General features: G+C 35.4%; 1 protein-coding gene and 1 long non-coding RNA gene across 2 annotated transcripts; both read right to left on the reverse strand.

Moving 5' to 3' along the window:
• Positions 1 to 438: 438 nt before the first annotated feature.
• On the reverse strand, positions 439 to 2,426 carry LOC115923658. Its single transcript, XR_004064033.1, has 3 exons — positions 2,319 to 2,426; positions 1,720 to 1,833; positions 439 to 746 (listed from the first exon to the last, which is right to left on the reverse strand). It is a non-coding gene; the product is annotated as an uncharacterized LOC115923658 (long non-coding RNA).
• Positions 2,427 to 7,925: 5,499 nt separating this feature from the next.
• LOC115923855 (fibropellin-3-like) lies at positions 7,926 to 12,617 on the reverse strand. Its single transcript, XM_030985245.1, has 3 exons — positions 12,500 to 12,617; positions 10,841 to 10,954; positions 7,926 to 8,299 (listed from the first exon to the last, which is right to left on the reverse strand). Exons 1-3 carry the CDS (start codon positions 12,615 to 12,617, stop codon positions 7,926 to 7,928), a joined length of 606 nt encoding a protein of 201 aa, XP_030841105.1.
• Positions 12,618 to 13,699: the final 1,082 nt, after the last annotated feature.

The raw sequence follows: 13,699 nt of genomic DNA on the forward strand, positions 1-13,699 counted from the left end.
TTATTATTTTTACTGTTTGATTAAAATGAAATGAAAACTAACGAAACCTACATATTTCACAGAGATCACCCTTGTATCCATAATAGCAGTTGCACGTAAAGCCGTTAATCAGATCAATGCAAAAGCCATCATTTAGACACGGGTCGGAAATACAAACGTCGATATCTTTTTAAAAGGCAAAGAATAACAAATTTGAGCAAAAAATATTAAGTATATAATTGGTTACAATGTTTAATTACGTATCCATCGATCCAAAAAGTGAAATGTAAGACAAATACAAATTGGGAGAGGGGGTGGGATTGTTTGCAAAGTTCAGGAACATACATATCTCTATTGTTTATTTTGCAGAGTGTGTTCATAGCTTTATCAGAATTTTTAAGCTGTGAAGTATATAATTAGGCTACAGATAGAAATATTTATTCAACTTGAAACGGGATTGGATAACATTACAAATCCATTAATCAAATAAAAAACGAATAAGAATATTTAAAAACAATATATTTTGAACATGATGCTTATGATTACTTATCTTCTTTATGCAAGTTTTTTCAATATTACGTTACAGATTTCTTTGACATTTCTTTTTTTTAGCTCGTTACAATATGTGATGAGAAGGAAATTGCGAAACCTACTTATGTCACAGAAATCACCCGTGAATCCATCCCTGCAAAAGCACGTAAAGCCGTTAACCCGATCGTTGCAAGAGCCACCATTGTGACACGGGTAAGAAAGACACTCGTCGATTTCTTCAAAAAGGCAAACAATCAAAAATTGAGCAAAGACATTAATAATAATAATAATAATAATAATACAGAGTATTTGTACTGCGCCAACTCCACATGAATAATGTGTTCGAGGCGCATGGAGAAGAAAAGATATAAGTACACAAGAAAATACACACAAAAATGAACGACGACAATGTGAAAATAAAACTAAATCTACTGAAAAGCTGCTTTGAACAAATGAGTTTTAAGGGCATGTTTAAAGCAATCTACACTTGAAATATAACGAATATGTTGTGGCAATTGGTTCCATAGGTAAGGTCCAGCGTGTGCAAATGACCGATCCCCCCATGATTTCTTAGTTTTCGGAACAACAAGCAATTGAGAATCGGAAGATCTTAAGCGTCTGGGAGGATTATAAGACATTAACAAATTAATATTGTACTCTGGGGCAGATCCATGTATACAGTGAAAAACAAGCAATAATAATTTAAATACAATACGGGATTCAACAGGTAACCAATGTAGTGAAGACAAAACAGGAGTAATGTGAGAAGTACGTCTGGTAAGGGTAACAATACGGGCTGCTGAATTTTGTAATTTTTGTAACCGTGAGAGTTGAGATTGTGGCAGCTGAAACAAAAGTGCATTACCAAAGTCAAGTCGAGACGATATGAGGGCATGAACTATTTTTTCTGTGGCCGAGCGGGTTAAATACTTGCGAATAATATATGATCGACTACAATATTTAATTTCATCTATAAATACAGAAATCCATATAAATATTTCTTTAACTCGAAACGGACTCGAATTGGGTGACATTATAAATCCATGAATCAAATTAAAAACGAATAAGTAACTTTTAAAACAATACAAATTGAAAATAAAGCTAAAGATCGTTTCTCTCATTCATGAAAGTTGTCAATATTATATTAACGATTTCCATTACTTATTTTGAGCTCAAATTATTTTAAGAATAAAAATGCAAAAACCCTACCTGCTTCACAGAAAGTAGTTGTAAATCCATCCCTGCAAGCGCACGTAAAGCTGTCGATCCTGTCGAAGCAAGTGCCATCATTGTGACACGGGTTAGAAATACACTCGTTGATATCTTCAAAAAAGGCAAACAATCGAAAAAATGAGCAAAGACATTATTAATATATGATCGGCTACAATATTTAATTTAATCTATGAATAGATGAATCTAAAATGTGAATTCAGAAGTATACATATATTTATATCAATAGACAGAGAGGGGGTGGAAGTGTATGTACAATTCAAGAACGTACACATCTTTATTTGTTATTTTGAAGAGTGTATTCAAAGCTCTATCAGAGTTTGTAAGCTGTAAGTAATTAAGCAGCAGATATGAATATTTCTTCAATTTGAAACGGGATTGGATGACATTACTAATCCATGAATCAAATTAAAAACGAATAAGCAACTTTTATAACAATGAAAGTGTAACATGATACTACAGATCAATTCCCTCATTAATAAAAGTTTTACAATATTACATAATAGATTTTCTTGACCTTTTCTTTTTTACTTTTAGCTCGTTACAATATTTGATAAGAAGGAAATTGCGAAACCTACTTGTTTCACAGAAATCACCCGTGAATCCATCCCTGCAAAAGCACGTAAAGTCGTTAACCCGATCGTTGCAAGAGCCATCATTTAGACACGGGTTAGAACTACATTCGTTGATATCTTTAAAAAGGCAAACAATCGAAAACTTATCTTACACGACACTCATCCGATTTCCAGTTAACTTACCTAAAACATATTATGGTCTTTAAATCGATTAAAGACACCATGGTCCAGATATTTGGAATGCTTTACCTGACAATATTAAACACTCTTCATCTCTTTATCCATTCAAAGCCTCCATGAAAAAACATTTAATATCTAAATATTCACAAACATTATAAGGGTCTTGGTGATTTTAATTGTTTGTTTATATAAATCAATTTTAGATGACCAGTTTATGAACAATTCGAATCGAACAATTACTTAACCTGCACACACTCACTTGCCCATATTTGCAATTTGTTTACTTTCTTTACTTTCTTTCCACTATTATTTAGATACTTTCTGAACGAAATCTGTATACGTAACACTCTATTCTCCTATCATACTCCTATCTACAATACTCAGTTTCGTCTATAAATACATAAATCCAAAACGTTACAAAAATATATATCAATAGAGAGAGGGGGGGGGGGGGGAGTGGGAGTGTACGCCGAATTCAGGAACGTACATATCTTTATGTTTTATTCGAAAAGTGTATTCATAGCTTTATTAGAGTTTTAAAGCTGTTTAAGGTAATACAGAGTTTTGGTTTCGGGTCATGAATTTGGTTCAAATAAACATATTGGAAGCATATGCGACCTTACAATATTCAGTGATTGTTGTCGCGGTTGAAATCGAAAATGTAAATAATAAACCCTTTATGTTTTATAGCTCCCTCTCAAGGTCAGAAATTGATTTAGCTATAAAACAATGTTTCTTGACTAAAATCTACCAATTGGCTATTCCCGTTTGGGAATTAGATATCTCAACTGCATATCCTTAGATTTGCATGGTCGCAGCTACCATTGTATGGACGGAGGCGCTATTTAATATGTATCAAAATTTACCGGGAGCACCGTTATTATAATATTTTTTTTCGAAAGCAGAAGTGTTTTAGGGGCTAAATATTTTCATTCTTATAATACATCCACAGGGGCATCCAAATACATCAATCCAGCCAATTTTTTCAAAATTTCCCAAAACTTTGTAATTTGTAAATATTTCTTCAATTTGAAACGGGATTGAATGACATTACAAACCCATGAATCAAATAAAAATGCATAGGCAACTTAAAAAAAAAAATTGCTACTGGTCACTTCCCTCATTAATTTAAAAAAATTATATTACATAATAGATTACTTAACCTCTTTTCTTTAGCTCATTACAATATTTGGTTACAATGAATTGCAAACCTACTTGTTTCACAGTCTGTGCCCGTAAATCCATCGCTGCAAAAGCACGTAAAGCCGTTAACCCGATCGTTGCAAGTGCCATCATTTAGACACGGGTTAGAACTACACTCGTTGATATCTTTAAAAGAGGCAAACAATCGAAATTCAAAGCAAAGATTATGAATATAATTATGATCGGCTACAATATTTAATTTCGTCAATGACATTACACATCCATAAATCAAATTAAAAAATATATAATTATTTTTTTCGAACAATATTTATATAACATAACGCTACAGATCACTTCCCTCATTCATAAAATTCTATCAATATTACATTATAGATTTCCTTGATCTTTGTAAGCCAATTACAATATTTGATTAAAATGAATTGCAAACCTACTTGTTTCACATCGTGTGCCCGTGAATCCATCGCTGCAAGAGCACGTAAAGCCGTTAACCCGATCGTTGCAAGAGCCATCATTTAGACACGGGTTAGAACTACACTCGTTGATATCTTTAAAATAAGCAAACAAACGAATATTTGAGCAAACACATTGAATATATGATCGGCTACAATATATAATTTCATCTATAAATACATCAATCCGAAATGTGAACTCTGAAGTATAACAAAATATGTATATTAATAGAGATAGATAGGGAGGGTGGAAGTATCTGTACAATTTAGGAACGTACATATCTTTATTATTTATTTCGAAGAGTGTATAATAGCTTTATCAGAGTTTTTAAGCTGTTAAGTAATTAAGCTACAGATAGAAATATTTATTTAACTTGAAACGGAATTGAGGAACATAACGAATCCATTAACCGAATGATAAACGAATAAGCAACTTTTAAAACAATACAAATTGAACATGATGCTACAGATCACTTCTCTCATTTATGAAAGTTTTCAATATTACATTATAGATTTCCTTTACTTATTTTTAGCCAATTACAATATTTGATTACAATTAAAATGCAAAACATACTTGTTTCACATATTGTGCCCGTAAATCCAGCAATGCAAATGCACAAATACTCGTTAGCCCCGTCGACGCAAGAGCCTTGTAGACACGGGCTAGAAATACACTCGTTGATATCTTTTAAAAGGAAAACAAACGAAATTTAGAACGAAGACATTCAATATATGATCGGCTACGATATTCAATTTCGTCTATAAATACATCAATCAAAAACATGAACTCTGAAGTATACACAGATATATTTATAGAAAGATAGGGGGAGCGGGAGTGCCAGCAAAATATAAAAACGCGTGCATATCTTTATTCTTTATTTTGAAGATTGTATTCGTAGCTTCCTCACAGTTTTTATGCTGTTAAGTATTTAAGCTGCAGGAAAAAAAATATTCATCAACTTTAAACTGGATTGGATGAAATTACACATCCATGAATCAATTTATAATAAAAAAAAAATTTAAACAATTTTAGAACCATATTAATATAACATAACGCCACAGATCACTTCCCTCATTCGTTAAATTTTGTCAGTATTACATTATAGATTTCCTTGACCTTTGTAAGCCAATTACAATATTTGATTACAATGTAAATGCAAAACTTACTTGTTACACATCTTGTGCTCGTGTATCCAGGGCTGCAAGAGCACGTAAAACCGTTAACCCCGTCGATGCAAGAGGCATCATTTCGACACGGGTTAGAACTACACTCGTTGATATCTTTAAAAAAGACCAAAAAAAATAATATTTGAGCAAACACATTGAATATATGATCGGCTACAATATTTAACTTCATCTATTAAATCATCAATCTAAAACGTGAACTCTGAAGTATAAACAAATATATATATTATTAGAGATAGAGAGGGAGGGTGGGAGTATCTGCACTGTTCAGGAACTACATATTTGTACTCTTTATTTTGAAGAGTGTATTCATAGCTTTATCAGAGTTATTAAGCTGTTAAGTAATTAAGCTACATATATTAATATTCCTTTAACTTGAAACGGGATTGGGTGACATTACAATCCATGAACCAAATTAAAACGAAAAAGCAACTTTTAAAACAATACAAATTGAACATGATGCTACAGATCACTTCTCTCATTTATGAAAGTGTTCAATATTACATTATAGATTTTCTATACTTATTTTTAGCTAACTACAATATTTGATGTAAAAGGCAAAACCTACTTGTTTCACATCGTGTGCCCGTAAATCCAGCAATGCAAGTGCACGTAAAGTCGTTAACCCCGTCGATGCAAGAGGCATCATTTTGACACGGGTCAAAACTACATTCGTTGATATCTTTCAAAAATGCAAACAATCAAATATTTGAGTATAGACTTTAAATATATGATAGGCTACAATATATAATTTTGTCTATATATACATCAATCCAGCAAACTCTGAAGTATAACATAAATATATAGAGAGAGAGAGGAAGTGGGAGTGTACGCCGAATTCAGGATCGTACATTTCTTTATTTTTTATTTTCTAGAGTGTATTCATAGCTTCATCAGAGAGTTTAAGTTGTTAAGTAATTAAGATTGAAACGGGATTGGATGCACACTCGTTGTTATATTACGCACGAATATATATGTATCATCATACAGTTGTTAATTAGTCGTCATAAAAACATAAATTTCTCACAAATGTACACTGTTGGTCATAATGGTGGAATATTTATTTTTACCCCAGTTTAGAAAAGGATTTTTAAAAATTATTTATTTCTAATAGATCTAGATAATGGCATACACTCTCAGGTTTTATTGAATATTAATTTGCGAGTGTTTGTTTTGCGTGACTGCTTAATCATTTGTGTGATACTATGCTAATCAGCTAAGGGACCTACGTCCTTAGGTCATAATTGACAGTAATGAGGATTAATGCCTCACAAAAGGGCACTAATATATAGCTGATCGACACGATTTTTATCCTGGGGCCTCACAGTAATGAGGCCATTGCTTAGCCCCTGAATCATGACCGTACGCAGTGTTTGCTAGGGTACGCGGCCCCTTCCACAAATCCCCCAAAACGAAGAAAATGCAATAAATTGTCAAAAATTCATTGCATTTCCCCTCGGCCCCCAACAGGAAAAATTCCTCTGTGTGGCCATGTTTTGAACCATAATGCATGGCCCTACAGAGGAATTTTTCCTGTCGGGGGCCGGGGGGAAATGCAATGAATTTTTGACAATTTATTGCATTTTCTTCGTTTTGGGGGATTTGTGGAAGGGGCCGCGTACCCTAGCAAACACTGCGTACAATCATGATTCAGGGGCTAAGCAATGGCCTCGTTTCTGTGAGGCCCCAGGATAAAAATCGTGTCGATCAGCTATATATTAGTGCCCTTTTGTGAGGCATTAATCCTCATTACTGTCAATTATGATTTAAGGACGTAAGTTCCCTAGCTTATTAGCATAGTAGCACACATATGATTTAGCAGTCACGCAAAACAAACACTCGCAAATTAATATTCAATAAAATCTGAGAATGTATGCCATTATCTAGATCTATTAGAAATAAATAATTTTTAATAAGGTCCTTCCCTAAACTGGGGTAAAAATAATTATTCCACCTTTATGACCAACAGTGTATATCATATTAAAAACCCGTACATTTTTTCGACATAAATTCACTACAGAGTTTACTATAAATAAGACCATTAACTCTTACTCTATCCTTTATTCCTGTCTATGTCAAATTATTTGTCATAATACTTGTTTCATCCCGTCTATACAGTCAAACCTGTCTACGGCGACCGCCCAAGGGAAACATGAAATGAGGTCTTTGTAGACAAGTGGTCACTAATGCAGGTTTGACTGTTTTTCGTATATTACAATCATCGTTTTCTTTATCACCATCATCACTAACCTTATATTTAACATTATTTTACTTTAGTACTTATCAACAGATTAATGAAAATGCCTACTTTGGGTATTTTGACCTGGCCTAGAGTGGAGATTCAATAAATTGTTATCCTGCCAAGATCACACAAAAAACACATCGCTAACAAGAGGTGCCTCACACCATAAGGTTTTTTTTTTTTAATGTCTGAATTTTAATACGAATTCAGAAATCTATAAATAAATAAATAAAAAGATAACTGAATATTACAAATTTAACAAAAAAATAATAACAGATTATTATAATCTGAAAGGTTATTAATCTTAATTTCTAATGTCTTTACACTAAATCTTCTTTGTAACGCGACACGAAAAATGTTTCGTTACTATAAAATGGAAGTAAGTATATTTTATTGTTTACCTGCAGTATAGGTGATGTGAAAATATCCTCGTGGTGGTGTGATAATGCTATCTGAGATGAAAGTGAGGAAGACTTGGTTGTTCGCCAATGTATAAGTCCTTTCGATCAAGGGCAAGCTCGTGAGGTTCCCGGTAATTGAGATAACGTTTGGGCCCTCGTAAATGACTTCTGGACCCTCGCCGAAGATGAGGAAGTCTTGATCTGGTTCGGTAACAAAGTCCTGCATTATCAGTGTGATTTTCTTCGCAGTCCAGATCTTCAATTGATAGTTGCACTCTAACCTAGCTCCGTAACCCTCAGGGTAAAATGGACTCGTAATATTCCCTGTACTGTCGTAATAGTTCCTACTGCACGAAGTGTTTCCTGGAATACAAAATCAAGACAAAGCGGAAATATACAAATATATATTACAAAGGGAGATTTGTCACTCAGTATATGTTATCAAGATTCGGAAATCTGAATAAAAATGTAGGGTTACGAGAAATAAGAGTTACAGTTATAATGGTTTTGGCATATTATATACAAAGACATTAAATGTTAAAGAATTTCATTTTTGTTTAATCCCTTTAGAGATATATGCCTACTAAGAATTTATACCTAGCTTATCTTATACAGGACATTATTTCACTATTGAGGATAACCTTAATTATATAATATTATTATATTAAAGAGCCTATACTTCTCGTCTCATCATATCACAAAACTTGATTCTCACTTGTCTATTGCACTGTTTCACATGCTTAAGGTGTGTAAGGTGCATAAGGTATTTGTCTCGAATACTCTCTAAAAAAATCGAGTGATCACGAACGTCATTCCTCTGGAGAGTGAAAATGTAGTGAAAATAGAGTGAACATTCACTCTTTTCTTCTTAGAGAGCACTCTAAAATCAATCGAGTGTCACTCGTAAACAAGTGATCACGGACGTCACTCCCAAGAAAGTGAAAATAGAGTGAAAATTCACTCTTTTTTTAAAGAGAGTACCACATGAAAACTTGGAGGTTAACTAACAAAGATATTGACAGTAGACTTTCATGAAAAAGAGAGGTCGGTACTAGGTAACATATCCCTAGTAAACAAAGAGAACATAAAGATTATTATTGATTATTTTTATTTTTATTAGTAGTAGTAGAAGTAATAGTAGTGTTAATATTAACAGTTTGAATAACATACGCATATCAATATGCTTGTCAATAAGAAGCCAGTATGATTTCTCCAGGGTGTGGATTATATGCTGTTGCCAATTCCCAGGTAAAAATAAAACAGTTAGGGACCAGTTGGAATCAACTGGTACTGGTACCAGTTGATCCCAGTTATTAAAGTGAACTGGTTTCAACATGGAAATTGGTATGGTGGAATCAACTGGAATCAACTGGTACTGGTACCAATTAGGACCAGGTGAAACCACAATTTGGGAACTGGTACCAGTTGATTCCAGTTAAGTGAACTGGTTTCAAAATATACATTGGTATAGTGGAATTAACTGTTTCTAGTACCAGTTGAAATCAACTGAAATCAATTGGTACTGGTACCAGTTGGAAAACCAGTTGATTATTCAGTAGCGACCATCAATCAACTGATAATAAACAATCAATATTGTATGGCATCTGGCCACCAATTAAACCATATTTTTATAGACTCTAGCAATTGCCCCATCACAAAGATCATTTGAAGTGAATTGCAGTTGAGTCTAATGTTAATTACAGAATTTAGAGATTGTATATACATAAATACAAAATTATACATGTTTTTGCTGGGTATTAATTACGTATATCTTTATATCTATTAGTATGTCTTAAATTAGATGTAAAACATGATCAGAAATATATAATATATATTTGTCAATAATTCGTCCTTGTTTTCACGAAGTGACGGTAGTGAGGAAAATCGTCACGCAAAGTGAATGCATTTTTTTTCACTACCGTCACCTCGTGAAAACAGCGACGAATTGATTAAGAAAATATAAATCACACAATTGATGTGCATTGTCACATTTGCTAGACAGATCATGATAATTATATTTTCTGTGAAAATATGCAAATTAAGCATGAATAGGCACAAGATATAATTAACTGGTTTTTAACTGGTATTCAACTGGTTTCAACTGGTAAATCAACTGGCAATCATCTATTGGTTTCAACTGGTAATTCAACTGGTAATCATCTATTGGTTTTCAACTGGTTATTCAACTGGTAATCACCTATTGGTTTTCAACTGGTTATTCAAGTGGCAATCATCTATTGGTTTCAACTGGTAAATCAACTGGTAATCATCTACTGGTTTTCAACTGGCAAATCATCAAGCAATCATCTACTGGTTTCAACCGGTAATTCAACTGGTAATCATCTACTGGTTTTCAACTGGTAAATCAACTGGTAATCATCTACTGGTTTCAACTGGTAATTCAACTGGTAATCATCTATTGGTTTTCAACTGGTAATCATCTACTGGTTTTTAACTGGTATCTATACTGGAAACAACTGGTGTCAAATGGTCCACTCTGGTTTGATGGGTTTTAAACTTGAATCAACTGGCAGATGTACCAGTAAGGCATATTGTTTTTAACTAATTTCAGCTGGTGTAACAATTTAATACCAGTATGGTTGATTGGTGTCAACTGGAATCCACTGTTTGTTTTCAACATGCCAGTAGAGTGAATGGGTCTAAACTGGGATATACTGGTGCATGTGAAGTTTACCAGTTGTATCAACTGGTTTCAACTGGTACCAGTTAAATCAAGTTGAAACCAGTAAAATAAACTGGCACATATCCCAGTTCCGTCAACTAGAATCAACTGGTACCAGTTGATTCCAGTCGATACCAGTTGAAAATGATTGCGGGTTATCATGATCCAAGATCCTTAGGTACATCACATTCCCTCGAGAAAAAAACAATCGGATTTCTTACCATTATTCTGTAATTCACAGTTCTGACCAGTGTAGGATTCAGGACAATAGCAGAAATAACCATAATCATCTTGGACACACGATGCTGACTGTTCACAAGGATTGGAAGAGCAGTCTGCAAATAACAAATTAGGATAACTTTACCTGTATAGCATGCAGATACATCACTGTAGATTACAGAATCCGTGGTTAACCATGCGTCTGTATACATCGAAGTAATATAGTGGACTTTGCTTGAGCATTAGCCTGTATTAATGGTAAGTTAAATATCGATTTACCGCTACAACCCAAAAGAACTTTAAAAAACCTGTTGCTGATATTTGCCTAGTCCAGAATCTGGCCGATTTAATTTTGATCTCAACCACACCTACGCTACCTCTCCCAGTGGCGGATCTAGGGGGGGGGGGGGGGGGGGGGTCGCAATTTTTTTAATTTTCGAGGACCAAACGAAAAAAAATTGCTCACTACCCCACCCCCCCCCCCCCTCCCCCTCTTCCCCACTGAGCGACTTTTCGGCCGGCGCGGTTTTCACATTTTCGGGAGTTAAAAAAAAATGTTGGGCCCCCTCCCCTTAGAAATCCTGGATCCGCGCCTGACCTCTCCCTTCTTGCTTACTACCAGCCGATGATGGCGTGATCATTAATTAGGACGCCCGGCGAAAAAGGCTGGGCTGGTGAGCATAATTATGAGTTTGTTGATAACGCCATCTTCGACGGCTAGCTTGAATAAAGTGTGTAGGGAATTATAAAGGACCGTGCAGATTCTTGACTAATATTTGCCTTACCTGGCCGCCAGAGGGGGAAGGGGGGCAATATGAAGCTAAGCCCGTAGCTAGTTAACGAATTATACACAGGTATGAGTGCGTTATGGCGATGCAGCGTATTGGTGTAATCACAACATTCAATTGTGCCATTGTGAAATTCCGAATAGCGCCTCATCGCCATATTAGGGACTTTTAGATTTGCGTGGATTGCTACGTGTGGGAACTGATGACAGTGCCCTAAAAATGACGTCACTCGTAGCAGTCCACTTTGTCGACGTGCGAGTCTCGAGCTCTCTATTGTCACCAATGCATACCTGTGTATTATGTGTTTTATAAAATAGATCATTGTACATTTCTTTGCACGGTTGCCATCACAAAAATGCACTCCCCATGCATATAGTAGCAACTAATGCACGCACACGTGATCCATTTCGACGCTTCTATTGGGCTACATTCTTAAACCCATTTCTGAACGGACCAGAAACGGACAAAGTGGCACCTGGATGGTTACGTATGAAGGATTTCGGGGAAAAAATAGTCAAGTGACCTAGATTGGATATCAGAAATTCCGCCTACTAAATTTGAAAGGAATCGGGCAAGAGGAAAGGACCTAGATAGGAACAACAAGCACTACGTGCAAAACGAATGAGATTTCTGGCATAAGATCAAGAAGACGACAAAGAATAAGTTTGCAGAACGCGAACGGAAACAAATCGTAGTAGAATGTGGTGCATGCATTGTTCTACAATTCTCGGCATGTCCAAAATTCGACTGTTGATAAACGGGCGTCTTTCTGGCATATTGGCATAGCTCCTATAGTGTAAAACGGACTTCAGGGGGCAGTGCCAGTATAGAAGGACAAAAGATCGAAAATCAAACAAAAAATCTGAGATTTACGATCATGTAAGCAGACGACACTGGCATCTTCCTCATGGTAGCAGTTGTGGCTTTCGAAGCCGTTATGCGGACAGTCGAAAATATGTGTCTCATTGCCCCTGCAATCGACGTCATCCATCCAAATAGGACCACTGCCCTGGCCGAAGCGAGCGGAATGCGGGGCACTGAGGGAATCCTGATAGCCTAGACTTCTACAGACCACACGTGCGTCATAAATGCTCCAAGAGTCATCACAGACGGTCCCTCAAGATCCGTTGTAGAATACCTCTACCCTTCCATCGTGTGCTCCGGTACCATTCACGAGACGAACTGTAAATGAAAATAAAATCAGGGAATTTATTTCAACGCATAGGCGATGGGATTTTACAAAAAGACGGGGGCGGGGACAGTATTCCAAAAATATATATTATTACCATAAAAAGTAGAAGAATACGGAGAAGAAGACGACGTTCATCGATAGATAATTTGGTGCAATTCTAGTGTCATATTCTCTTTGGGCAAATACGATCCTAATTTAAAGTCGTATTCGCATTCAGAAGCCACTTTCGACATTACCACCTGACTACGTCAAAGGGCAATTCCCTGATATGCCTCCCGCACAACATAACTTTCATATCAATTTATCTCATCCGAAAATCTCTTTTGTACGGATTGAATAATGGTCCCCCTGGTATCACAAGTATTAGTCATTGTCAAGTTTAGAGATTAATTATTTATGGATGACAATTGGAGGGGAAATATGGTTGTGTTGCTCGGAACACTTGAATTTCATATGAATAAGATAAATAACATGACGCCACAACCTAGACAATTCTAAAAAAAAAGAATGTCATGGTCCGAGTCATTTTACAGAGACTTACCAGAACTAGGTGCATCAGTTGGAATCGGGCTAGTTGTGGAATCTTTAATATAAGTGAGAGAAAAAAGGATAGGCCTACATCAAAAATGGTGATGGATAAGTCAAAAAAAGGGAGGCGAAGTGAGAATAGAAACTAAGGTCGGTTAATTTTAACTCCTGCAAAGTTCTACCATTCTCTGTTCAACGAAGGTCGGTTTTCTTAATCTCATTGGACTTTAGTGGAGCAAATGATACGGTCGTTCATGTTAATGACAAATACCGTATTTGGATTCATTCGAAAGGCCACTTCATCGTGGTCAGTTTGACGCCATTTGGACTAGCGTGAAATGTACTGCAAATAA

Source organism: Strongylocentrotus purpuratus, unplaced genomic scaffold (genome assembly GCF_000002235.5).
Source record: "Strongylocentrotus purpuratus isolate Spur 01 unplaced genomic scaffold, Spur_5.0 spur5_scaffold_14, whole genome shotgun sequence".
NCBI lineage: Eukaryota > Metazoa > Echinodermata > Echinoidea > Camarodonta > Strongylocentrotidae > Strongylocentrotus > Strongylocentrotus purpuratus.

What these genes read in the sequence shown, in the direction of transcription:
- LOC115923855 (XM_030985245.1), bottom strand. Translation starts at nt 12,617, where the DNA reads ATGGATGACGTCGATTGCAGGGGCAATGAGACACATATTTTCGACTGT. An exon ending in TGTCGTCTGCTTACATGATC is followed by an intron (nt 10,955 to 12,499) that starts GTAAATCTCAGA and finishes TGTTATTTGCAG; the next exon opens with ACTGCTCTTCCAATCCTTGT. An exon ending in CTGTGAATTACAGAATAATG is followed by an intron (nt 8,300 to 10,840) that starts GTAAGAAATCCG and finishes TTTGTATTCCAG; the next exon opens with GAAACACTTCGTGCAGTAGG.